This window comes from Neovison vison, chromosome 5 (genome assembly GCF_020171115.1).
Source record: "Neovison vison isolate M4711 chromosome 5, ASM_NN_V1, whole genome shotgun sequence".
NCBI lineage: Eukaryota > Metazoa > Chordata > Mammalia > Carnivora > Mustelidae > Neogale > Neogale vison.
The window spans coordinates 55,617,965-55,637,756 of NC_058095.1; the positions used below are offsets into that span (position 1 = coordinate 55,617,965).

At 49.0% G+C, this 19,792-nt stretch overlaps 1 protein-coding gene across 5 annotated transcripts in view; it reads right to left on the minus strand.

Annotated features, from left to right (window-relative positions):
* RABEP1 (rabaptin, RAB GTPase binding effector protein 1) overlaps window positions 1-18,334 on the minus strand; it is a 90,301-nt gene extending 71,967 nt beyond the window's left edge. For 4 of the 5 annotated variants that reach the window (XM_044248869.1, XM_044248871.1, XM_044248868.1 and 1 more), the window contains exon 1: window positions 18,155-18,334. In XM_044248869.1, the coding sequence (XP_044104804.1) occupies window positions 18,155-18,188 (34 nt within the window). In that variant the 5' untranslated portion in view covers window positions 18,189-18,334. The remainder of the gene's footprint in view (window positions 1-18,154) is intronic. The other variant, XM_044248873.1, reaches the window with a different exon arrangement.
* Window positions 18,335-19,792: the final 1,458 nt, after the last annotated feature.

Consider the following 19,792-nt stretch of genomic DNA (forward strand, 5'->3'; position numbering starts at 1 on the left):
TCAAACTAGACAATCCTAAACTTGTTCCATCTCGCCTCCTCTGGCCAACCTACTCCTTTCCAAGGAAACCACAATAAAGGTTCTAGGCCACGCTTTCCATGGGCCCCTACTGCCTCCTGACCAACCCGGTATTCTCCGATGGCACATCCCCACCCCCCGGCCCCGTCTTTAGCACTCTAAGTATTAAAATCCACTTTCAAAGGAAGTCATCTCTATATCTGCCACCTTACCTGGGGCGCCTGGGTGGCTCAGCGGGTTAAAGCCTCTGCCTTCAGCTCACATCATGATCTCAGGGTCCTGGGATCGAGCCCTGCATCGGGCTCTCTGCTCCGCGGGGAGCCCACTTCCCTCTCTCTCTCTGCCTGCCTCTCTGCCTGCTTGTGATCTCTGTCAAATAAATTAATAAACTCTTTTAAAAAAATACATTTATATCTGTCACCTTACCAAACCTGATTAAAACAAATCCAGGGTGTAATTCAAGACAGGCGACTATGTGGCAGTCAACAGCAAAAGGCTTTACACGTCTGTATACTTTTTAACCAGGCAATTTCACTGCTAAGAATTTATCCTAAAGAAGTAATCATAGATATGTGTACATTTAATTTCAAGAGCATTGATTGTACCACCAACTAAAATTCCAAAACATCAAAAATAAGCCAATGTCTAACAATAGAAAAATGACCAAAAAATTATGAAGGAGCTTTACAAATTTCAAGATGAACTTTTAAAGAGAACATAACAAATTCTATCAAATCTACAGGGAATAAATATTTTCTACATTACTTACACTTTCCTCAGTATAGTAAAGGATAGAATGATTCCCAATTTATTTTAGCAAGCTAGCATAATCAAGATACCAAAACCAAGGGAGTTCCAAAATGGAAATACAGGCCAGCCGCACCTATGAACAGAACTGCGAAACAATTCAATCAAATCTAACTACACACTAGAAGAGAGGCCTGTACAACCAACTTGAGCTCACCCTAAGCGTGCAAAAATCTGTCCAACAATAAGAAATACTTAATTTTGTTAAAGAGAACAAAAAGCACGGAAACAGTCCCAGTGAATACAATAAAGAGGAAACAGTAAAGCAATTAAAGAGGAAATAGCTGTGGAAAACAGAGCGCCCAGCGTAAGGACGATCCCTGTGCCGACAGGACAGAATGCCACACACGGAACAGAGAAAATACTGAAAGACATAAAGGGATAAATATTCCCACAAGGTCATTAGAACTGCATCCGCAAGAAAAGTGATTAAGATGTGAGCAGACAGGCTCCTGTGGGAGGAAAGTGGAGAAGAGGCGAAAGCAGGCCCCGGGTCATCCCCGAGCACTGGAGCCAGCCCTAGACTGTGGACTACCGACCTGGCGACACACATAGACACCAAACCCTCTACCTGCAGAAGCCTCCAGGGACTGGATTCCCACCTGCTCCCAGCACAGGAGCACACACCAGAATGGAAACACACCAGGTGCAGCAAAATCTAAGCGTGCATAACTTCTCCAACAACCAGCGGAGACTGACTGAGGAGTGTCTGCAGAGACCTCCAGAGAGCTAGGTGTCAGAAGCCCCGTGCCATGTTAGCTGTTGTGAGGAAAAAACTAAAACTTAGGGGCACCTGGGTGGCTCAGTGGCTCTGCCTTTGGCTCAGGTCATGATCTCAGGGTCCTGGGATCGAGCCCCGCATCGGGCTCTCTGCCCTGCAGGGAGCCTGCTTCCCTCTCTCTCTCTGCCTGCCTTCCTATCTCCTTGTGATCTCTGTCAAATAAATAAGTAAAAATCTTTGAAAAACAAACCAAAAAAAACTCTGAAAACTTAAATATTCATGAGAGAACCAAACATGTTATGGAATCCATACCATGTGATACTACGCGCTCATGAAAAATAACAGTCTCACAGTACGTCATGAAAAACCCTTCAAGTAAGTGGGAAGAGCATCCTCTAACAGTAAAAATTTTTTATCAAATTTTAAAGAGTTTTTTCATATATTTTAATACACCTATGAAAACTCTACAAAAATAATACATCAATATGTTAGTGGAAATTCTCTTCAGACGATCACCGTTTTATTCTTAATGCTTTTCTGCATTTTCTGAATTATTTGCAATAAGCAATATCAATTTTATCTAAAAGAAAGAAAATTATGGACTTAAATACAAGATGTGAAAGACCTAATTTGACAAATAGCTCCTAGGGAAAGAACTTAAGAATTCAAATTATTTGGGGGGAAAAAACACAAAAAACCAGCAGCTATGTAGGCAGCAGACACCACAGTACAGGAGACTGTCTGGTACAGACACAGAGAGGGTCTCTGAAAGCACCAAAGCATCATCTAACTGATTCACATGCAATCCTAGACCGCTCTGTGTCACAGAACACCAGTTAAACAAGACAAAGGTCTGCCTATGCTATAGGCAAGAAAGCTTTCAGTCTACACTTAATGCTAACAAGGGTGAGATGACACTAATGGTAGAAATATAAACTAGAACCAGATTTCTGGAAAGCAGTTTGGGAACAAACACAACAAAACCTCACGCTTCTTGATCCAGGACTGTCCAGGAAACACTCAAAGCTTAACGTTGAGGATGCCTCCCGGAGAATTCCTTATTAACAGCAAGATCTCACAGATAATCAAACAGGCAAGAGTAACAGGAAAATGATTACGTTATGATACATTCATATGGTAAATTGGACTTTTAAAACCAGTGTGTTTTTGAGAAATAACTTACAAGGAAATTCCACTTTATAAAATAAAAATAGCAGAAGAAAAAACCACATGTGTGATACAATCAACAGTTTAAACACTTTTTTATATAAGGAATCTTCTAAGATTCTATTTATGTACTTGAGAGAGAGGACACACAGGAGCACGCAAGCAGGGACGGGGAGCGGGACAGGGAGGAGAGAATCCCAGGCAGACTTCCTGCTCAAAACCACAAAAACCACAGAACCTTTCACAGGGCTTGATCCCAGGACCCTGAGGTCATGACCGAGCCTAAATCAACAATCAATGTCCAACACACCAAGCCACCCACGTCTCTCAACAGCTCAAACACGTTTATTTGTAGACATAAAACATGACCAGAAGTAGACCAGCCGATGAAATCCTCGGAAAGATGGAATTATGGGTGAGTCCAGCTTTCTTTTTTTTTTTTTTTTTTTAAAGATTTTATTTATTTATTTGAGAGAGAGAGACAGTGAGAGAGAGCATGAGCGAGGAGAAGGTCAGAGAGCGAAGCAGACTCCCCATGGAGCTGGGAGCCTGATGTGGGACTCGATCCCGGGACTCCAGGATCACGCCCTGAGCCGAAGGCAGTCGTCCAACCAACTGAGCCACCCAGGCGTCCCGAGTCCAGCTTTCTTTACAAGTTCCTTGTGCTTTATGATCAAAAAAAGAAATGGGATTTTGTTTTAATTTTGACCCTTCTTTAATGACCTAAGCACTTCCTTAACCAACACCGACCTCAGAGATAGTGGGTGAATGAAAGTAGTCACGGGAACCTGAGTCCTGGGAAGTTACTGAGTTTTATTTCCTCAACTGTGAGATACAGATAATGCTACCCCCTAAGAATCTGGAGAAATAAATAATATAGTTAACGTATTCAAAGTGTCATGTGGCACTGTAACTGTTACTGAGTTTTACTTCCTCAACTGTGAGATGCAGATAATGCTACCCCCTAAGAATCTGGAGAAATAAATAATATAGTTAACATATTCAAAGTGTCATAAGGCACTGTAACTGTAAAGGTTTTCTGCTAGAGATACATGTTCTCCTTAGTTTATGAACTCAGCCAATGAGGTTTTCTCCAAAGGCCTTTTTTGGGGGTGGGGGCAGGAGAGGGGAGGATGGTGAGCAGACTTAATGTGCTTGTTCTAAATTTTATCTGAATTAATAAATACCAAAGAATGGCTGGGGAAAAACTCGAGAAAATAAACAATGAGGGTTCCTGGCTCTCAGAAGATGAAAACACTAGGAAGTATCAGTAAGCAACTGTTATCATACGGTATGACAGCAGAACAGATAAATTAATACAACAAAATACAATCCGGAAATGGACTCAAGCGTCCCTCGATGGAGAGCATATAATACATTGTAGCATTTCCGAATCAACGGAGGGAAACAACCCATCACTATGTGGTACAAGAACTCCCAGCTCCCCATTTGAAAATAAGTTGTAAGAGCTGGATTCCTGTCTCAGTCCTAACATCAAAATAAATCCCAGTGTGATCAAATATTTAATAGTAAATACTAGAAGATAACACAAGAAGGCAGAAGTAAATCTAGAAGGCAGAAGTAAATCTAGAAGCCACAAAGGAAAAAAGTATTAAATCACAAAAAATTAAAATATGTCCATATGCCAAAACATCTCAAAATTAAAATACAAAGTGGGGGAGATTCCTGCTACACCTGCTCCACACAGGACAAAGAAGTCAACGTTCCCACATGCAAAGATGTTAAATTGAGGAACTGCAAGTCTTCTTATGCCCTGATGGGGAGCCTGTAAACTGTCAACCCTTTCTGAAAGAGAATCTGGCACTTGCCATTAATTTTTTAAACCTGCACGTTCTTTGACTCGGTAATTCCAGTTGGAAGACTTTACACCACAAAAAAACATTCACAGGAGTATGCAAAGACAGCTACAAGGATACTCACTGTAGCATTACTGTAATGGCATAAATATTCATCAGTGGGGACTTACTTTTACAAATTATAGTGCATTTATAACTGCACAAAAGCAATCTATTTCAAAACTGATGACATAATCTGTATCAAAAACAAAGTTAAGAGAAGGAAGCTTGAGAACAGCAATATGCAGTATGATCCCACTTCTAAATCATCAGGACGCAAACTTTTTTAAAAACTAGAAAAAATATATACCAGGCCTTTCCTAGTGTTTACCTCTGAGTAATGAGCTTAGGAGCTTATATGGAGTCTCCCTCTCCTTTTTAGAAATTTACAAACTGTTTTACCACAAGCATTTATTTTTGACACAAACATTCTTAATTAAGAAATTGAGGGGCACCTGGGTGGCTCAGTGAGTTAAAGCCTCTGCCTTCGGCTCAAGCCCTTGGGATCAAGCCCTGCATGGGCTCTCTGCTCAGCAGGGAGCCTGCTTCCTCCACTCTCTCTCTGCCTGCCTCTCTGCCTACTCATGATCTCCCTGTCAAATAAATAAATAAGATCTTTAAAAAAAAAAAGAAAGAAAGAAATTGAAAAAACACATAGCATGAAACAGCAGACAAATACTTCCATGGGACAGAACAGAGCACCCAGAAACAAAACCACAGAGTCAACTGACATGTGACAAAGAAGGAGAGGCAGTTCAATGGAGAAAGGACGACAAACGATGGTGCTGGAACAGCTAGACTGCACAGGAAAAAAGAAGAATCTAGATGCAGACCTTACACTCGCCACAAAAATTAACTCAAAATGAGTCACAGACATAAATGCAAAATGCAAAACGGTAAAACTCCTAGAGCAAAACACAGCAGAAAATCTAGATGACCTTGCCTATGGCAATGACTTTTCAGATACTACATCAAAAGCACCATCCATGAATGAAATAACTGATAAGCTGAACTTCATTAAAATCAAAAACTTCTGGGGGCAACCGGGTGGCTCAGTTGGTTAAGCACCTGCCTTTAGCTCAGGTCATGATCCAAGGGTCCTTGGAATGAGTCCCACATCAGGCTCCCTGCTCAGCAGGAAGCCTGCCCCTCTCTTTCCCTCTGCCTCTCCCCATCACTCCTGCTCTATCTCTCAAAAAATTAAAATCTTAAATTAAAAAAAAAAAAACCTGCTTGGCAAGAGACACTGTCAGTAGAATGAGAAGACAAGCCACAGGCTCAGAGAAAATACTTGCAAGAGACACATCTTATAAAGGACTGTTCTCCAAAACATACAAGAACTCTCAAACTCAAGCGCAAGAAAATGAATCACCCAATTCAAAGACAGGCCAAAATTCTGAATGGACGCTTCACAAAAGATATACAGACAGCACATAAGCATAAGAAAAGATGTCCCACATCACGTCACTAGGGAACTGCACGTGAAAACGAGAGCACGCCGCACACCTACTGGAATGGAGGCAATCCCAGACACAGCCGACACCAAATGCTGGTGGGGACGCAGAGGCACAGGAAGGAAGGAAGGCAAAATGGCGCAGCCACTCTGACATTCAAACGATCCAGCCATCACGCTCCCTGGTGGCACCCATCCACAAAGAAATCCGCACTGCGTCAGCCTTACTCACAATCACCAGGACTTGGAAGCAGCCATGACGTCCTTCGGCAGGTGAAGGGAAAAACTGGTACTTCCATCCGTACAATGAAGTATGAGTGTGGAAAAGCCACAGAAAAGACATGGAGGAACCTGAAATACATATCGCTAAGTGGAAAAAACAGCCAGTCTGTAGGATTCCGAATTTCCGGACGTTCCGGAAAAGGCCTAACTATGGAAACAGTGAAAAGATCAGCGGTTGCCAAGAACTGGGTGGGGCGGGGGGAGATGAACAGGTGGGACTCAGGGCAGTGAAACTTCCGTATGAGACTGTAACAGTCAAGGAACACACGTCATCGTACATCATCCGAACTCCCAGAACGTCCAGCACCGAGAGTAAACCCTAATGCAAACGATGGACTCTGGGCGATAACGAAATGCTGTGTGCAGGCTTACCAACTGTACCACGTGTGCCACAGGACACGAGAGGCCGATGGTGGGGGAGTCAGCTGGGGGAGGGTATAAGGAAACTGTACTTTCTGTTCAATTTCACTGTGAATCTGAAACTTCTCTGAAGGGCACCTGGCTGGCTCAGTCAATAGAGCACGTGACTCTTGATCTCAGGTCGTAGGTTCAAGCCCCACATTGGGTGTAGAGTGTACTTGAAAATAAAATCTTAAAAAAAAAAAAAAAGGTACTTTTAAAAAATCAAGAAATAAAACTTCTCTAAAAATTCTCTAAAAAAGTCTATTCTTTTATTGTATCTTATCCCCAGTGACTAGTATAGAGTAAATGCTCAAAAAATTTTAAAAATTACACAGCATGGTAGAAGTCATACAGCTTCTCAATAAATCACAGATTTATGATGGGCGCGAGCTCTGTAAGTACCTGAGGGCCTTCTGTGTGGAAGAGAAAATGGCCTAATTCTGATTTGTTCAAAAGGCCAGAACCAAGGTGTCTAAACTGTAAGGAATGTGTCTGGGCCCCCGAAAATTAAGACTTTTCTAATACAGTTACCACAGAAAATTGAGGTGTTCCAGGAAGACTAAATTTTCACCTATTAAGAACAAATGCATAGGAAACTTTTGCAACAGAGCTAAACTGTTGCCGTCCCTTCTGACATGGTCTACAGAAGCTCACCAGGGCCACGATAAAATGGAAGAAAGTAGTCGCAGATAAACTCTGCTCTGGGGTAGATAAGGAAGTCGGGGACGTTAGATCTAGATGGGGTGGGAGGCCGCAGAAGTCGGCTCTTTGTAGACATAAATGTAGCAGGAGCTTAGGAAAAGCAGATGTCAGTTGAGGATTAAGTGGTCAGTATCTATCTGTCTTGATTTTTAAGTTTTAACCAATGGGATGGTCCCTCACATCGTGGCTTGCTTCCCGCACTCCATCAGACTTTCCGTAGTAAGGACCCAATCACGTCCCATACGTGTTACTCTACCAGCCCTTCTCAACGAGGGTTCCATGACAGAAGGAAGCACCAAGACCCTCAGTCCCCAAAGGGCACAAAGAATTAACTTCTCTCCTTGCATCAAGAACAGTACTGGTGATATTGGCTTTGGGCTAACTGGGAAAACCACCTGTTCCATGGTTAAGATGCAGAATCCAGGTGAGTAAGAAGGAGCTGACCGACCTGGCTCCAAAAGAGGTCTCAGAACGGCACCCTCTGGGAGGGCAGATAACCCTCTACCTTGTTCACGGGTGACAGACCGTGTACGCGGCAAGAATGAGGTAAAAACAGAGGCTACACACACGTGTAGTCGGCTTCTCGTCTGCCTCGGAGATGTCTCTGCTTTCTCTCTCCCTGCTGCCTGCTGCAGGCAGGACGAGAGCCGCCCTGCTCACCCAGGTCCCCGCCCCACCTAACTTGCTCTCGGGTCCTCAGCCAGCCAGTCCTACCTATTTTCCCCTTGAAACCCTCGGGCTCCCGCCTTCTACTGGCAGTGCCACCAGTACCTACAATTAACCTCCACTTTTTTAAGATCTGTTTATTTATTTGAGAGAGCACCCATGTGTGAGTAGGGGAGGAGCAGAGGGAGAAAGGCAAGCAGACACCCCGAGGCTGAGCGCAAAGCCCCAGCCACGGCTCACCCCCAGGACCCTGAGATCAGGACCTGAGCTGACATGAGAACAGACTCTTAACTGGATGAGCCGCCCAGGCAGCCCCCCTTAATTTTTATTTTTAAAACACACAATGTTAAAACTCTATGAGCCTTCTCCAGCAACTGCCCCGACTGCCGTGCATCACCACGATTTTAAACATCATTCTATCCTGCTGCCTCTACAGTGTCTCCTTCGCTGAACTCTTCCCAGGGTTCCAGACAGCCATCAGGTGAACAGTCACCTGACTGCTCTGCAAGCATTTACTACTGCTGACTATCACCCTCCAACACTGACTCTGCATCACAGCGACCTGCCCCCTAACTCTCCTCCTTTATGATTCACTACTGGTTTTCTCCTGCGCACCCAACCCATCCGTTCCTCCTGCGGTCCTCCGTACAGCCTGTCCTGTTGTTGTGGTCTCCCCAGCAGAGGGGCCATCCTACGACAGGCGCACACAACAATCACAGCTCGCCGGGAGGACTCCCAAGGCATCTGACGACCAACGGTGCATCTTCTTCCAAAGCTCCGGGCCGCAAGTCCTGGCACCTCCTGGGTGTCTCCACACGGCCATCTGCTGAGCGCTCCACATCAACACTCTAAAACCAAAGCCACCGCATCTCCTATTCTCTCCACCCTCCCATTGGCCTCCCAGATCGGTGCTCGGCAGCTACGTTCACAGAAGCCTCCTCCATTTCTCTCCTGCCTGCACCCCCGACCAAGTGTTCAGCAAGCTGCTGCTGGCCCACCACCGTATTTCTTCCATCGATCATTTCCTTTTCTCCATTCCCGGGGATGAAAGAGAGCAGCCCATCATCTCTCTCGGGTCACAGTAACAGCCTCGCCAATCTCCCTAACCACCTGCGATCTACCCTCTCTGTGTGACGAATCCACCTTCTGGGTAATTTCCAGCCTCCTACAGCCCAGGTGGGGACACACTATGACTCTATCAAAGCACACAGGCCCGGCCACACCACCTAGGCAAACCCCAACTCCTTCGCTCCAAGCAAAGCTTTCCACCGTTCAGGCTCAACCCCCTTTCTCAAGCCAGTCGCTTATCAAGACCCAGGCTCCCACACCACCAGATTATGCACTCACCTCACCTCACCCTGCACTTGCTCCAACTGTACCCTGCCGGCTGCTACTCTCCTCCATCTTTCTCCAAGACGCCATTTCCATCGGTCAGAAATTCTACACCACTCTCAAGGCTCTACTCAAATGCCACTTTCTCCAATATAACCTGGGGTGCAGTGAGGGTTGAATGGAGGGAAGGACCTGTGTTGACTGAACTTTCTGAAAGATCTAAGACGCTCCCTACTTGTCATCGAAGTGCTATAAATGAAGAAAAGCTAGCACGTTATCTCAACAGCACACCGTCCTCTGACTTTCCTTCAACAAACTGCGACAGCTCACAGGAACCACAAACATGGTGCTGGGAACAGCACCGCAGCCAGACGACAGGCCCTTCCTCACGGAGTCAATCTGGGTTCACCACTCGACATTATGTTCCATAACAAAAGGAGCGTTTCTATTTTGTTGTAATATCCACAACACAATGCCCACCATGCATTAGGCATATGCAGTAAATATTTATTTAAAGAATGAAAGTATTAAAGAAAAAGGAATGATAATGAGTAAGTTTTGTGTGTTTTGACTATAATCAAGTTACATCAATTCTATGATTCTGTTCAGGCCACATCGTAACAAGGTCTGTAGGCAAAGTTCATTCTACACAAATAGAAGTAGTAACCAGAAGAGAAATGACAGCCCCACTCTCCCGCTCAATTCTACTCTTGTCCCCTGCTACAATGCAAGTCACTTCCACGTCTTTAGTCCATAGTTCCCGATCTGTAAAATCAGGGAAGACAACTAAGTATTTAGGACTCCTTTCAGTAACACATCTCCGTACATACTACTCTCTACAGGTAACACACACCTAGAGACCATCAGGTGCCACCAGAAGTCATTAACAACAGACATCTGTCTTGGAGACCGTGAAAAGAATGTTAAGTATTGAAACTGTACCAAAAAGAATAAAATACCTAGGAATAAACTTAATGAAAGAGATGAAAGACCTCTATAAACTATAAAACTCTAAGACACTGATGAAAGAAACTGAAGATGACAAAAATGGAAAGACATTCCACACTCTTGGATTAGAAAACTTAGTACTCTAAAAATGGCCATCCTGCCCAATACAACCTACAGACTCAATGCTATCCCTAGAGAGTGCCAACAGCATCTCTCACAGAACCAGAATACAACTAAAACCTGCATGGAACTGTAAAAGACCCCAAACAGCCAAAGCAATCTTGAGAAAGAGGAACAAAGCTGGAGATCTCACAATTCAAGTTTCAGGCTATAATAGAGAGCTGTAGTAATCAAAACACAACGGTACTGGCGTGAAAACAGACACACAGATCAATAGAACAGAATGTGGAGCCCAGAAATAGACCCATGCTTTATAATCAATTAATTTATCATAAAAGAGGCAAGAATATACAATGAGGAAAAGTCAGTCTCTTCAATAAACAGTGCTGGGAAAACCAGACAGGTCCATGCAAAAAATGAAACCGGACCACTTTCTCACACCGCACACAAAAATAAACTCAGACCGGATTAAATACCTAAAAGTGAGGCCTGAAACTATGAAACTCCTGGGAGAACACACACAGCAATTTCTCTGACATCAGCCATTGCTACATTCTTCTAGATATGTCTCCTCGGGCAATGGAAGCAAAAACAAAAACTACTGGGATCACATCAAAATAAAAAGCTTTTACAGAGCAAAGGAAACATCAACAAAACTAAAAGGCCAACCAGTGAATGAGAGGAGGCTTGCAAAAGATATATTCAATAAGACTACTACCTAGAATACATAAAGAACTTCTACAACTCAACACCAAAAGAACCAGTAATTCAATGAAAAAATGGGCAGAAGATCTGAATAGTCGTTTCTCCAAAGAAGACATCCAGATGGCCAAAAGACACATGGAAAGATGCCCAACACCATTCACCATCGGGAAACGCAAATCAAAACCACAACGAGATCCCACCTCACACCTGTCGGAAAGGCTAGAGTCAAAAAGACAGGAATCAAATGTTGACAAGGATGTGAGGAAAAGGAGACCTTGTGCGCTGTAGGGTGGGAACGCACACTGGTGCAGACACCATGGGAAACAGTATGGAGGCTCCTCAAAAAATTAAAAATGGAGCTATCCTACGATCCAGTAGCTCCGCTACTGGGAACTTAAAGTAAGAGAACACACACACGGACCGAAAGACCACCCACCGCCACGTTCCCTGCAGCGTCATCTTACAATAGCCAGATACGGAAGCCACCCAGGCGCCCACCGACGGATGAATGGGTAAAAATGCAATGTACACACCATGGAATTTTACTCAGCTGCAAAAGAGAGTGGGATCTTTGCCATTTGTAATGATCTGCATGGACCTAGCAAGTATTATGCTAAGTAAAATAAGTCAGACAAAGACAAATGCTGTATGATTTCACTTATATGTAAAACCCTAAAAAAGAAATGAATAAACAAACAAAAAGCAGAAACAAACCCATAAATGAGAACAGATGGTTCCCAGTGCGGGGGAAGGGGACTGGCAGAATGCGTGGAGGGAAGGAGGTCCAGGCTTCCAGGGTCAGAACCGGCACGTCACTGGGATGGAAGATCCCGCGTGGAGAACACAATCAATGACACTGCAGTAGTGCCGTGTGGTGACAGACGGTGCACGCTGCGGCGAGCGGAGCATAAGGCACGGACTTACCGAATCCCTGTGCTGCACACCTGAAACTAACACTGTGTCCTAACTACACGTCAAGAAAAAGAAAGTGTTCAGAGACCCCTTCGGCGTGCCTGAAAGGCGATGCAGGTTTAAGCTGACATGCCGGGGGACGGGGGTGTGTGTGTGTGTGTGTGTGTGTGTGTGTGTGTGTAAGGAAATTCAAACTGCCGGAAAAGAGAAATACAAAGAATATCTGGGAAGGACATATCAAATTTCTTCAGGCTCACACAGAAGAAATGCCTTCGATCTGCTCTGTGTGGTCCCTGAGAAGAGAACTAAACCCTGGGCAAAAGTTACGGCGGGCAAGTCCCTGCTCGAGCAAAGCACACACAGAACAACAGAACCAGTCACAAGAGGAGGTGGTGGGTTCCCGCGCTCTCCAGAGGCATTCCAACAGGAATCAGGCTACCACTCGGAAGAGATTCCGCTCACCTACCGAGAAAAATGAACAAAGACACCTTCCTTCCTAGGGCTTCCTCTTCTCTGACTGGTAGTGGCAACCTCCTCTGAGATCCAATAGAGGAAACGATCCCAGACCTCAAGGCACCCCTCAGTTCCCATCAGCGTGCCCCAGGCCCACGCCCTCACTAGCGCAAGATTCTCGAAAGGAGGACTCTGTCATTTCCATCTCCCGCCCCCCACACCACCTGCCCCAACTGTGTCATACAAAACGTCTGCTACACACTCCTCTCAAGACTAAACTCGATTTAAGGATTATACAAGAAAAGCACCTCAGATTTCACAGCATATAGAGCTCCTGTATGCACTGGTCATGGGATTTCAGGAACCCGAGCCCTGAAGAGTCAAAGGCTGTTCTGTCCGCAGGGAGCCGGGTAACCCGTACAGATTACAGGCGATCACACAATCCGGGCTACTGCGGGTCAGGGTACTGGGGCAATAAGGCTGCAAGGTGAGGTCACAGCTTCACCTTCTGGATCAGGCATCTCTGCGAGTTTAGTACTCAGGAGATCTCTCAAGTTCTGATAAACGAACCAAGTACATGAATTATTGAGTAATGGTGTTAAAACAATTGGCTATCCAATTTGAAAAAAAAATAAAATTAGATCCCTATGTCGTGTCAAAAATAAATTCCAGATGCAGGTGCCTTCTCCCAGCAAGCCAGAAGTGGCCTCCCGGAAGGCCAAGAAAGTCTGATCTCAGAACTGGGAGGGGCCTCTCGAAGACTGATTTCTTCCCTGGGCTCTCTGCCTCGGCCCTACAGACAGCGGCTGCCCCATATACTTGCTATTCCTGTGTTCTTTTTCTCTGAGGGAATCTCCTGTTTAGCTAATGCTTTTTTTTTTTTTTTAAGATTTTATTTATTTACTTGAGAGAGAGAGCATGCGCGCGTGAGCAGGGAAGGGTAGAGGGAGAAGCAGACTCCCCGATGAGCAAGGAGCCCGATGTCAATATAAGAGTCGATCCCAGGGCCCCGAGATCATGACCTGAGCCAAAGGCAGATGCTTAACCCACTAAGCCACCCAGGCACCCACTAGTGCTTCTTTATACTCAATTTGTTTAGGGGGGCACCTGGGTGGCTCAGTGGGTTAAAGCCTCTGCCTTCACCTCAGGTCATGATCCCAGGGTCCTGGTATCAAGCCCCACATCGGACTCTCTGCTCAGCAGGGGGCCTGCTTACTCCTCTCTCTCTGCCTGCCTCTCTGCCTACTTGCGATCTCTGTCTGTCAAATAAATAAATAAAATCCTAATAAATAAATAAATAAATTTGCTTAGTATAAACCCTATTAAAATTCAAGAATAAATAAAATCTAGATGATTTAAAGCACTAAATATGAAAGACAAAACCATAAAAGTGTTGGAAATGAGGGTTTTGGATTTTTTTAATAAACACAGGAGTTAAGAGAGGTCTTCCTAAGCAAGAGCCGTAACTACAAAATTTTAAAAATGGTTGGGGCGCCTGGGTGGCTCAGTGGGTTAAGCCGCTGCCTTTGGCTCAGGTCATGATCTCAGGGTCCTGGGATCGAGTCCCGCATCGGGCTCTCTGCTCAGCAGGGAGCCTGCTTCCCTCTCTCTCTCTCTGCCTGCCTCTCCATCTACTTGTGATTTCTCTCTGTCAAGTAAATAAATAAAATCTTTAAAAAAAAAAAATGGTCAGATCTACAAAAAAATTCTGCACAACAGAGGGAAAACCAAGGATGTATAATCACTATTTAAAAGCCATCATGTCAACTACTTGCTTAAAACCCTCCAGTAGCTTCTGCTTCAGCTCCGAGGCTGAAACCCACTCAGGCCAGCCCCTACTGGCCTCTCTGCAGCACTCTCACCACCCTGCTTCTCCCAAAACAGGGACCCCTGTTCACCCTTCGGATCTCAGCTCTAGCATCACTGCCTTAGAAAACCTTCCTAGACTCCCTAAATGGGTCAAATCCCTAAATTTTAGGCATTCATAGCACTGCGTATCTCTCACAGCTGCTCAAGCCAGTAACTTCTGAGTGATCTTCCCTCTTTCCCTCTCTTTCTCTCTCTCTCTCCCTCATTCTGTATCTAATCCAAATCCTGTTAGCCATACCCTCGAAATAATAACCTCCGTCAATACATCCAGTCCAAGCCTTACCATCTTCTTCCTAGACTCATGCCTCCCTGTCCTCTGTTGCCCATCTAGCAGCCAGAGTGATTTTTTGAAACATAAGTCCTGTCTCATCACTCTTCTGCTCAAAACTCTCAATGGTTCCCATTGTGAAAGGCAATCAGTGCTCCTAAGGCCCTACGAGATCTGCCCCCACGCCATGACCCCTCACCTCATATCCTTCTGCTCTCCTCTACCTCCCCTCTCCCACCTCCCCACCAAGCCCCCCACAACTTCATTCTGGCCATACTGCCCTCCATGCCAGACACACCATTCCTAAAAGCATGTGCAAACACTGACCCTGTCTGGAACACTTTTACTCCAGACAGCCTCATAGCTGACCCTCTAGACTCCCTCCTTCAATGTTGTCTTCTCAATAAGGCTGACCAGCCCACCCCCCCTTCCCTTTACCCTGGCTCGCTTCTTCCTTTTTTCCACAGCGTTTGTCACCTGACAGTCTACATCAGTTGCTTATGTTTGTAGTTTAGTATCTGTTTCTCCCGAACTGAGGCTGGGCTGTTTACCATCTGTGTTGCCCACGGATGTATCCCAAGTACCTACAGCCGTGCCGGGCAAGTAGCTCGTCATCGGACTTCCTAGAACCTGGCACAGGGCTTGGCAAAGACTAGGTATACAAAAATCTGTTCACTGAAGAACAGCATTTTTTCTCTCTATCAGGAGATACGAATTTAAAACAGCTGACGTTATCCAGGGCTGATAAAAGTGCAAAGGAAATCCGCCCTCTCATACGCTGCTGGCAGGTATGTAAATCGATACCTTTTTTGAGACGAAGCTAGCAATCGCTATTAAAATTTAAACCACTCAGAGCTCACGTCCTTTAAGTCAGTACTCTTACAGAAACAAGAGTCCCTTAAATATAGGTACAAGGATATCTACAGCAGCACTGCTTATAAAGTAATGAAAAACTTGTCCAACAGTGAAAACGAATTGTCCATCAACAGAAAAGCAGGCAAACAAATCCTGTGCAGCACACGCAGCCGACGGAATGGAGCAGATTGCTAATGCTGGCCTCGAAGGTAGTGGGCAACCTGGTTAACAGAGCAGAGGGCCCGGACGTTCCACAGGCTGCATCTGAACCATGGCTCCCCCGCCTCCTGGCTACGGAACTCTACAGACACTTTTATTGTTTGTGCCTCAGTTTCCTCATCAGTAAAACGGGAACAGTATTAACAGCAGCAAGGGCCTCACTGACCCCAAGATCTCCTGAGACAAGGCATGCAGAGCTGACTGCACAGGACAGGGCCTCGGGACCACTCGCAAGCGTGTCATTACAGCCCGCATGCGCTGAGTGAAACAGACAAGCTGCAGACCTATCTGCGGAGAGCATGTCCCCTTCACGAGAGCACTCAGCACGTCTGTGTAGCTACAGGTAAAAGTCAAGGGCAGGAAACTCACTAGTCGTGACCCCTGGGAGACAGGAGAAGACCTATGCTCTATAGGCACACATTTCTAATGGGGGGACTTTCCAAGGCAGTGCTTCTACATGAAAAATGAAAGCAAATGCTTCTACGATATAGTTTAACTTGGATTTTAAAATGTTAAAATTTGAAAATCTTTATAGTCTTAGAATTCTCAAGATGAAATGGAATCATCGGATGAAATCCCTACAGCTGTTCAAGTCACCTTGGTTCTAAATGAACACACTGAGATGCACCGGCAAACCAAACCAAAACAAAACCACTTTTCAATAAACTTGCAAAACAAGAAATTAAAAATAAGGGCATTATATTTCATTCTATCAATTTACACACAAGTCAGTCCTTTCCTTAATCTGCCGTATCTCGCTGAAAACAAAGGTGTGTCCAAAAAGTTACACGACACCAACACAAGAGACCAGCCCCGTCTAAACTAAAACGAGGACCGCAGGATTCAAGTAGGAAACTGGACGGTTCTCTCGGACTGCCGGTGCGGCTCAAAAGAATTCCGCACGTAGTTTCGAGACTCGGCAGGGCAAGGACATCGGACGGAGCCTCAAAGCTCAGGTGTTAAGAAGTGACCTACACTGAGCTCCGCCGGCGAGAAAAATGACGTCCCCGCGACGGACTTCCAGACCGCGCTGACACAGGAGCTGCCCCTCCACTCACACTGAGAGTAAACACCGCGGTCCACGCAAACCGAACCTCGCGGGCCGCCCCAGGACTCGGAAAACCGGGAGTAAACCTGCACTAAGAATAGCGAAAGGACACCAGATTCCCACCCGCTCTCAAGTGCTTAGTCATCTCGGCGTGTGGACAAGGAGGACCGCGCCACATCCCGGGAGAGCGGAGAGTCCTGCTGGGGCCGGGCTGCCGAGCCACCTGCGCGCGCGGACCCGTGTCTGCATCCAAGCATCCCTCCCAGGCCGACCGCAGCCCGAAGCCGCTCCCGACGCCCGCCAACTGCAGCAACCAGAGGGGCCTGTGGAAGCGCGGCGCGCTCCCCAGACAGCCGCTGCGAAGGCGAGCGGACACGACCTCAGCCTGGCCACGGCCCCGCGCGCTCTCCCCGCACAGCTCCGGGAGGGGGCCCCACCGCTCCGCGGGCGGCCGGCGGGCCCTAACCGAGAACCGCCTCGGGCCCCCCAGAGGCCAAGTTCCCACGAAAGGCTGGAACTTCAGACGACCCCGGGCCCGGCCCCGCTCTCCAGGACGCGCCTGCTCTGCGCTCAGCCTCCCCGGCCACGGCCCGCTCCCGCCCAAGGCCGCGGGGCGCCCAGGCCCGGGGCAGCCGCACCCCCCAGGCCTCTCGCACCTGACACCCAGCCCAGCCACAAGCTCGCGGGCTCCCCGCAGGGCGCCAGCGAGCAACACCCACAGCGACGCGCTGAGCCTCTCCAGTGTGGGCCCAGCCCGCGCCCCCCGGAGGCCACGAAGGCCTCCGGCAGCCCCGCCGGCGACTCAGGCCGGGCTCGCGCTCCCAGCAGAAGGCGAGCGTGCGAAGCCCCGCACGTCAGACCCCTGTCCTTGCTGCCCCAGGCCCCGTGACCACGGGGCGCGCGAGTCCACGCGGGCGGCCGTCCTCCCGGCACAGCAGCGGCAGGAGCCTCCCCTCGCGCGTGCCGAAGGTCAAGGAGGCGGCGTCTGCCCGGAGCTCGTCACGCGGGGGGGGGGGGGGATCCTTGTCCTCCAGACCCCAGCCCCCGCCCCAGGCACCGGCACTGCCCGGCAGGCCGCACGGCCCCCCCCGGGAGCGCCGCCCCGCCCCCGCCGCCCGCGGGCTGTCCCGCGCGCACGGAGGACGCCGGCGGGGCCCCCAAGTCCGCAGCCTCCCCGCCGCGCGGCCCACGTGCCGGGCCCTCCCCGCCGCCGCGCGCCCCGCGGCCTCCCCGTGCCCGCAGCCGCGTGCGCCTCCGCGCGCCCCCGCCGCGCCCCCCGCCGCCCGAGCGCCCCCGCGCCGCGCCGCCCCGCAGGCCGCGCCCGCCGCGCCGGCCATGGTGGGCGCCTCACCGTCGGGCTGAGGAGCCGGGCCCGGCTGCGCCATGACCGGGCGGCGGCCTGGCGGAGCGCGGCGGGCGGGCGGCCGGCGTCCCGGGCTCCCGCGGGCTCAGCTGGTGGAGGAGGCGCCGAACGAGCCGCCGCCGCCGCCGCCCAGGGAGGAACCGCTAAGGCCGGAGCCGCCGGCGCCGCCACAGCCGCGGGCAGAGACGGACCCGAGCGCCGACCTCCGCCTCCTCATCCTGACAGCGGGAAATAAGCAGTGCGCAGGCGCGGGGGCCGGCGGCACGTGACCCGCCTGAGGGGAGGGGCGGGGCCTCGCGCGGCCGCGCGGGCCGGGCGGACTAGCGGGGCTGGGGGCCGGGGGGGCCGGGGCTGGCCGGGACGAGGAACGCGGGGACCCGGCGGGGGGACGCCCGGACGCCCGGGGGCCGCTCGCAGTGCTCCGCCCAGCACAGAGCGAGGAGAAACCGGGAAAGCCCAGCCGGGCGAGGAGACCGGGCGGCGGGTGAAGGGAGCGCAGAGGCAGCGGCCAACGCTTCTGGCTGTGCGACCTTGGGCCGGTCCCTGAACCTCCCGGGCCGCACGGAGCTTCCTCTGCGGGGCTGCTGCGGAGAGTGTCCGTGCGGGAGAGCGTGAGCCCGTTTCTGGCGTCTCAGCACGGAGCACCTGTGTGCCACAGGACCTCTCGGGGCCCGGCGCTGGGAGGGCTGCTGGGGGTGCGGCCGACACGGTCCCACGCTCATCGTGGGGGGCAGGAGACATGACAGGTGACATGCACTCAGGGCCGCCCGCTACCTGCGCAAGAGGCCTGCCCTGGAGGCCCCATGCGTTAGAGGCTCCCCTCTAGCCGCGTGTGGTCACAGGCCTCCCACAGGATGCAGAGACCGTGCCCACCTGGCACCTGGGCCCCTCCTTCAGGCCCTGGTGCTGGGAAACCGTGAGCCCAGAATCCACCCCCACAACACACACACACACACACACACACACACACGGGCTGGAGACTGGGCCCCTTCCCCAGACCCATCCCCTCTCTAGAGCAGCAACTGGGCATGCCTACACGTAGCTAAGAGGCAGCTATGTCTGCGGGAGAGGAGGGCACATCACTTGGACATTTGAGCTGCCGTGTGCACACATGGTGGCAAGTGGGTTCCTGGGCCACAAGTACAGCCCACGGGGGTGGGGGGTGGAGGAGGGCTCCTTTAACCACCTCAGTCAAGTGCCCACATCTCAGGAGTTCAGGAAATCTGAACTGAAGGCTGGCCTCCTGCATCACTTGTGGTGGCGGAATAGAACATATTAAGGTGAACAGATGAAATGATTTATAATTTTAAATAATTCGGGTAGGCATGTGGCATCTATTGGTACTTTTGCCCTAAATCCTGCTAACGTTAGGGAAGGACCTGAATGCAGACCTGAGTTTTTTGAGCAGTTAATATCCTCGGATGGCAGTGTACCTTTGAAAAAACAAGCACGGTTACTTCCCCTACTCACCACACCTCCTTAAATGTCTCTTGTGCGGGATAGGGCAGCCCAGTGCATCCTCTGTCTGGTGGTGACTAACGAGAGGCAGAGCCGGAAAGATAGCAGATACCGATGCCCTTTACAGAAGGGACCCTTTCCAGGGAGTAAGAGACAAGCATACTGCTA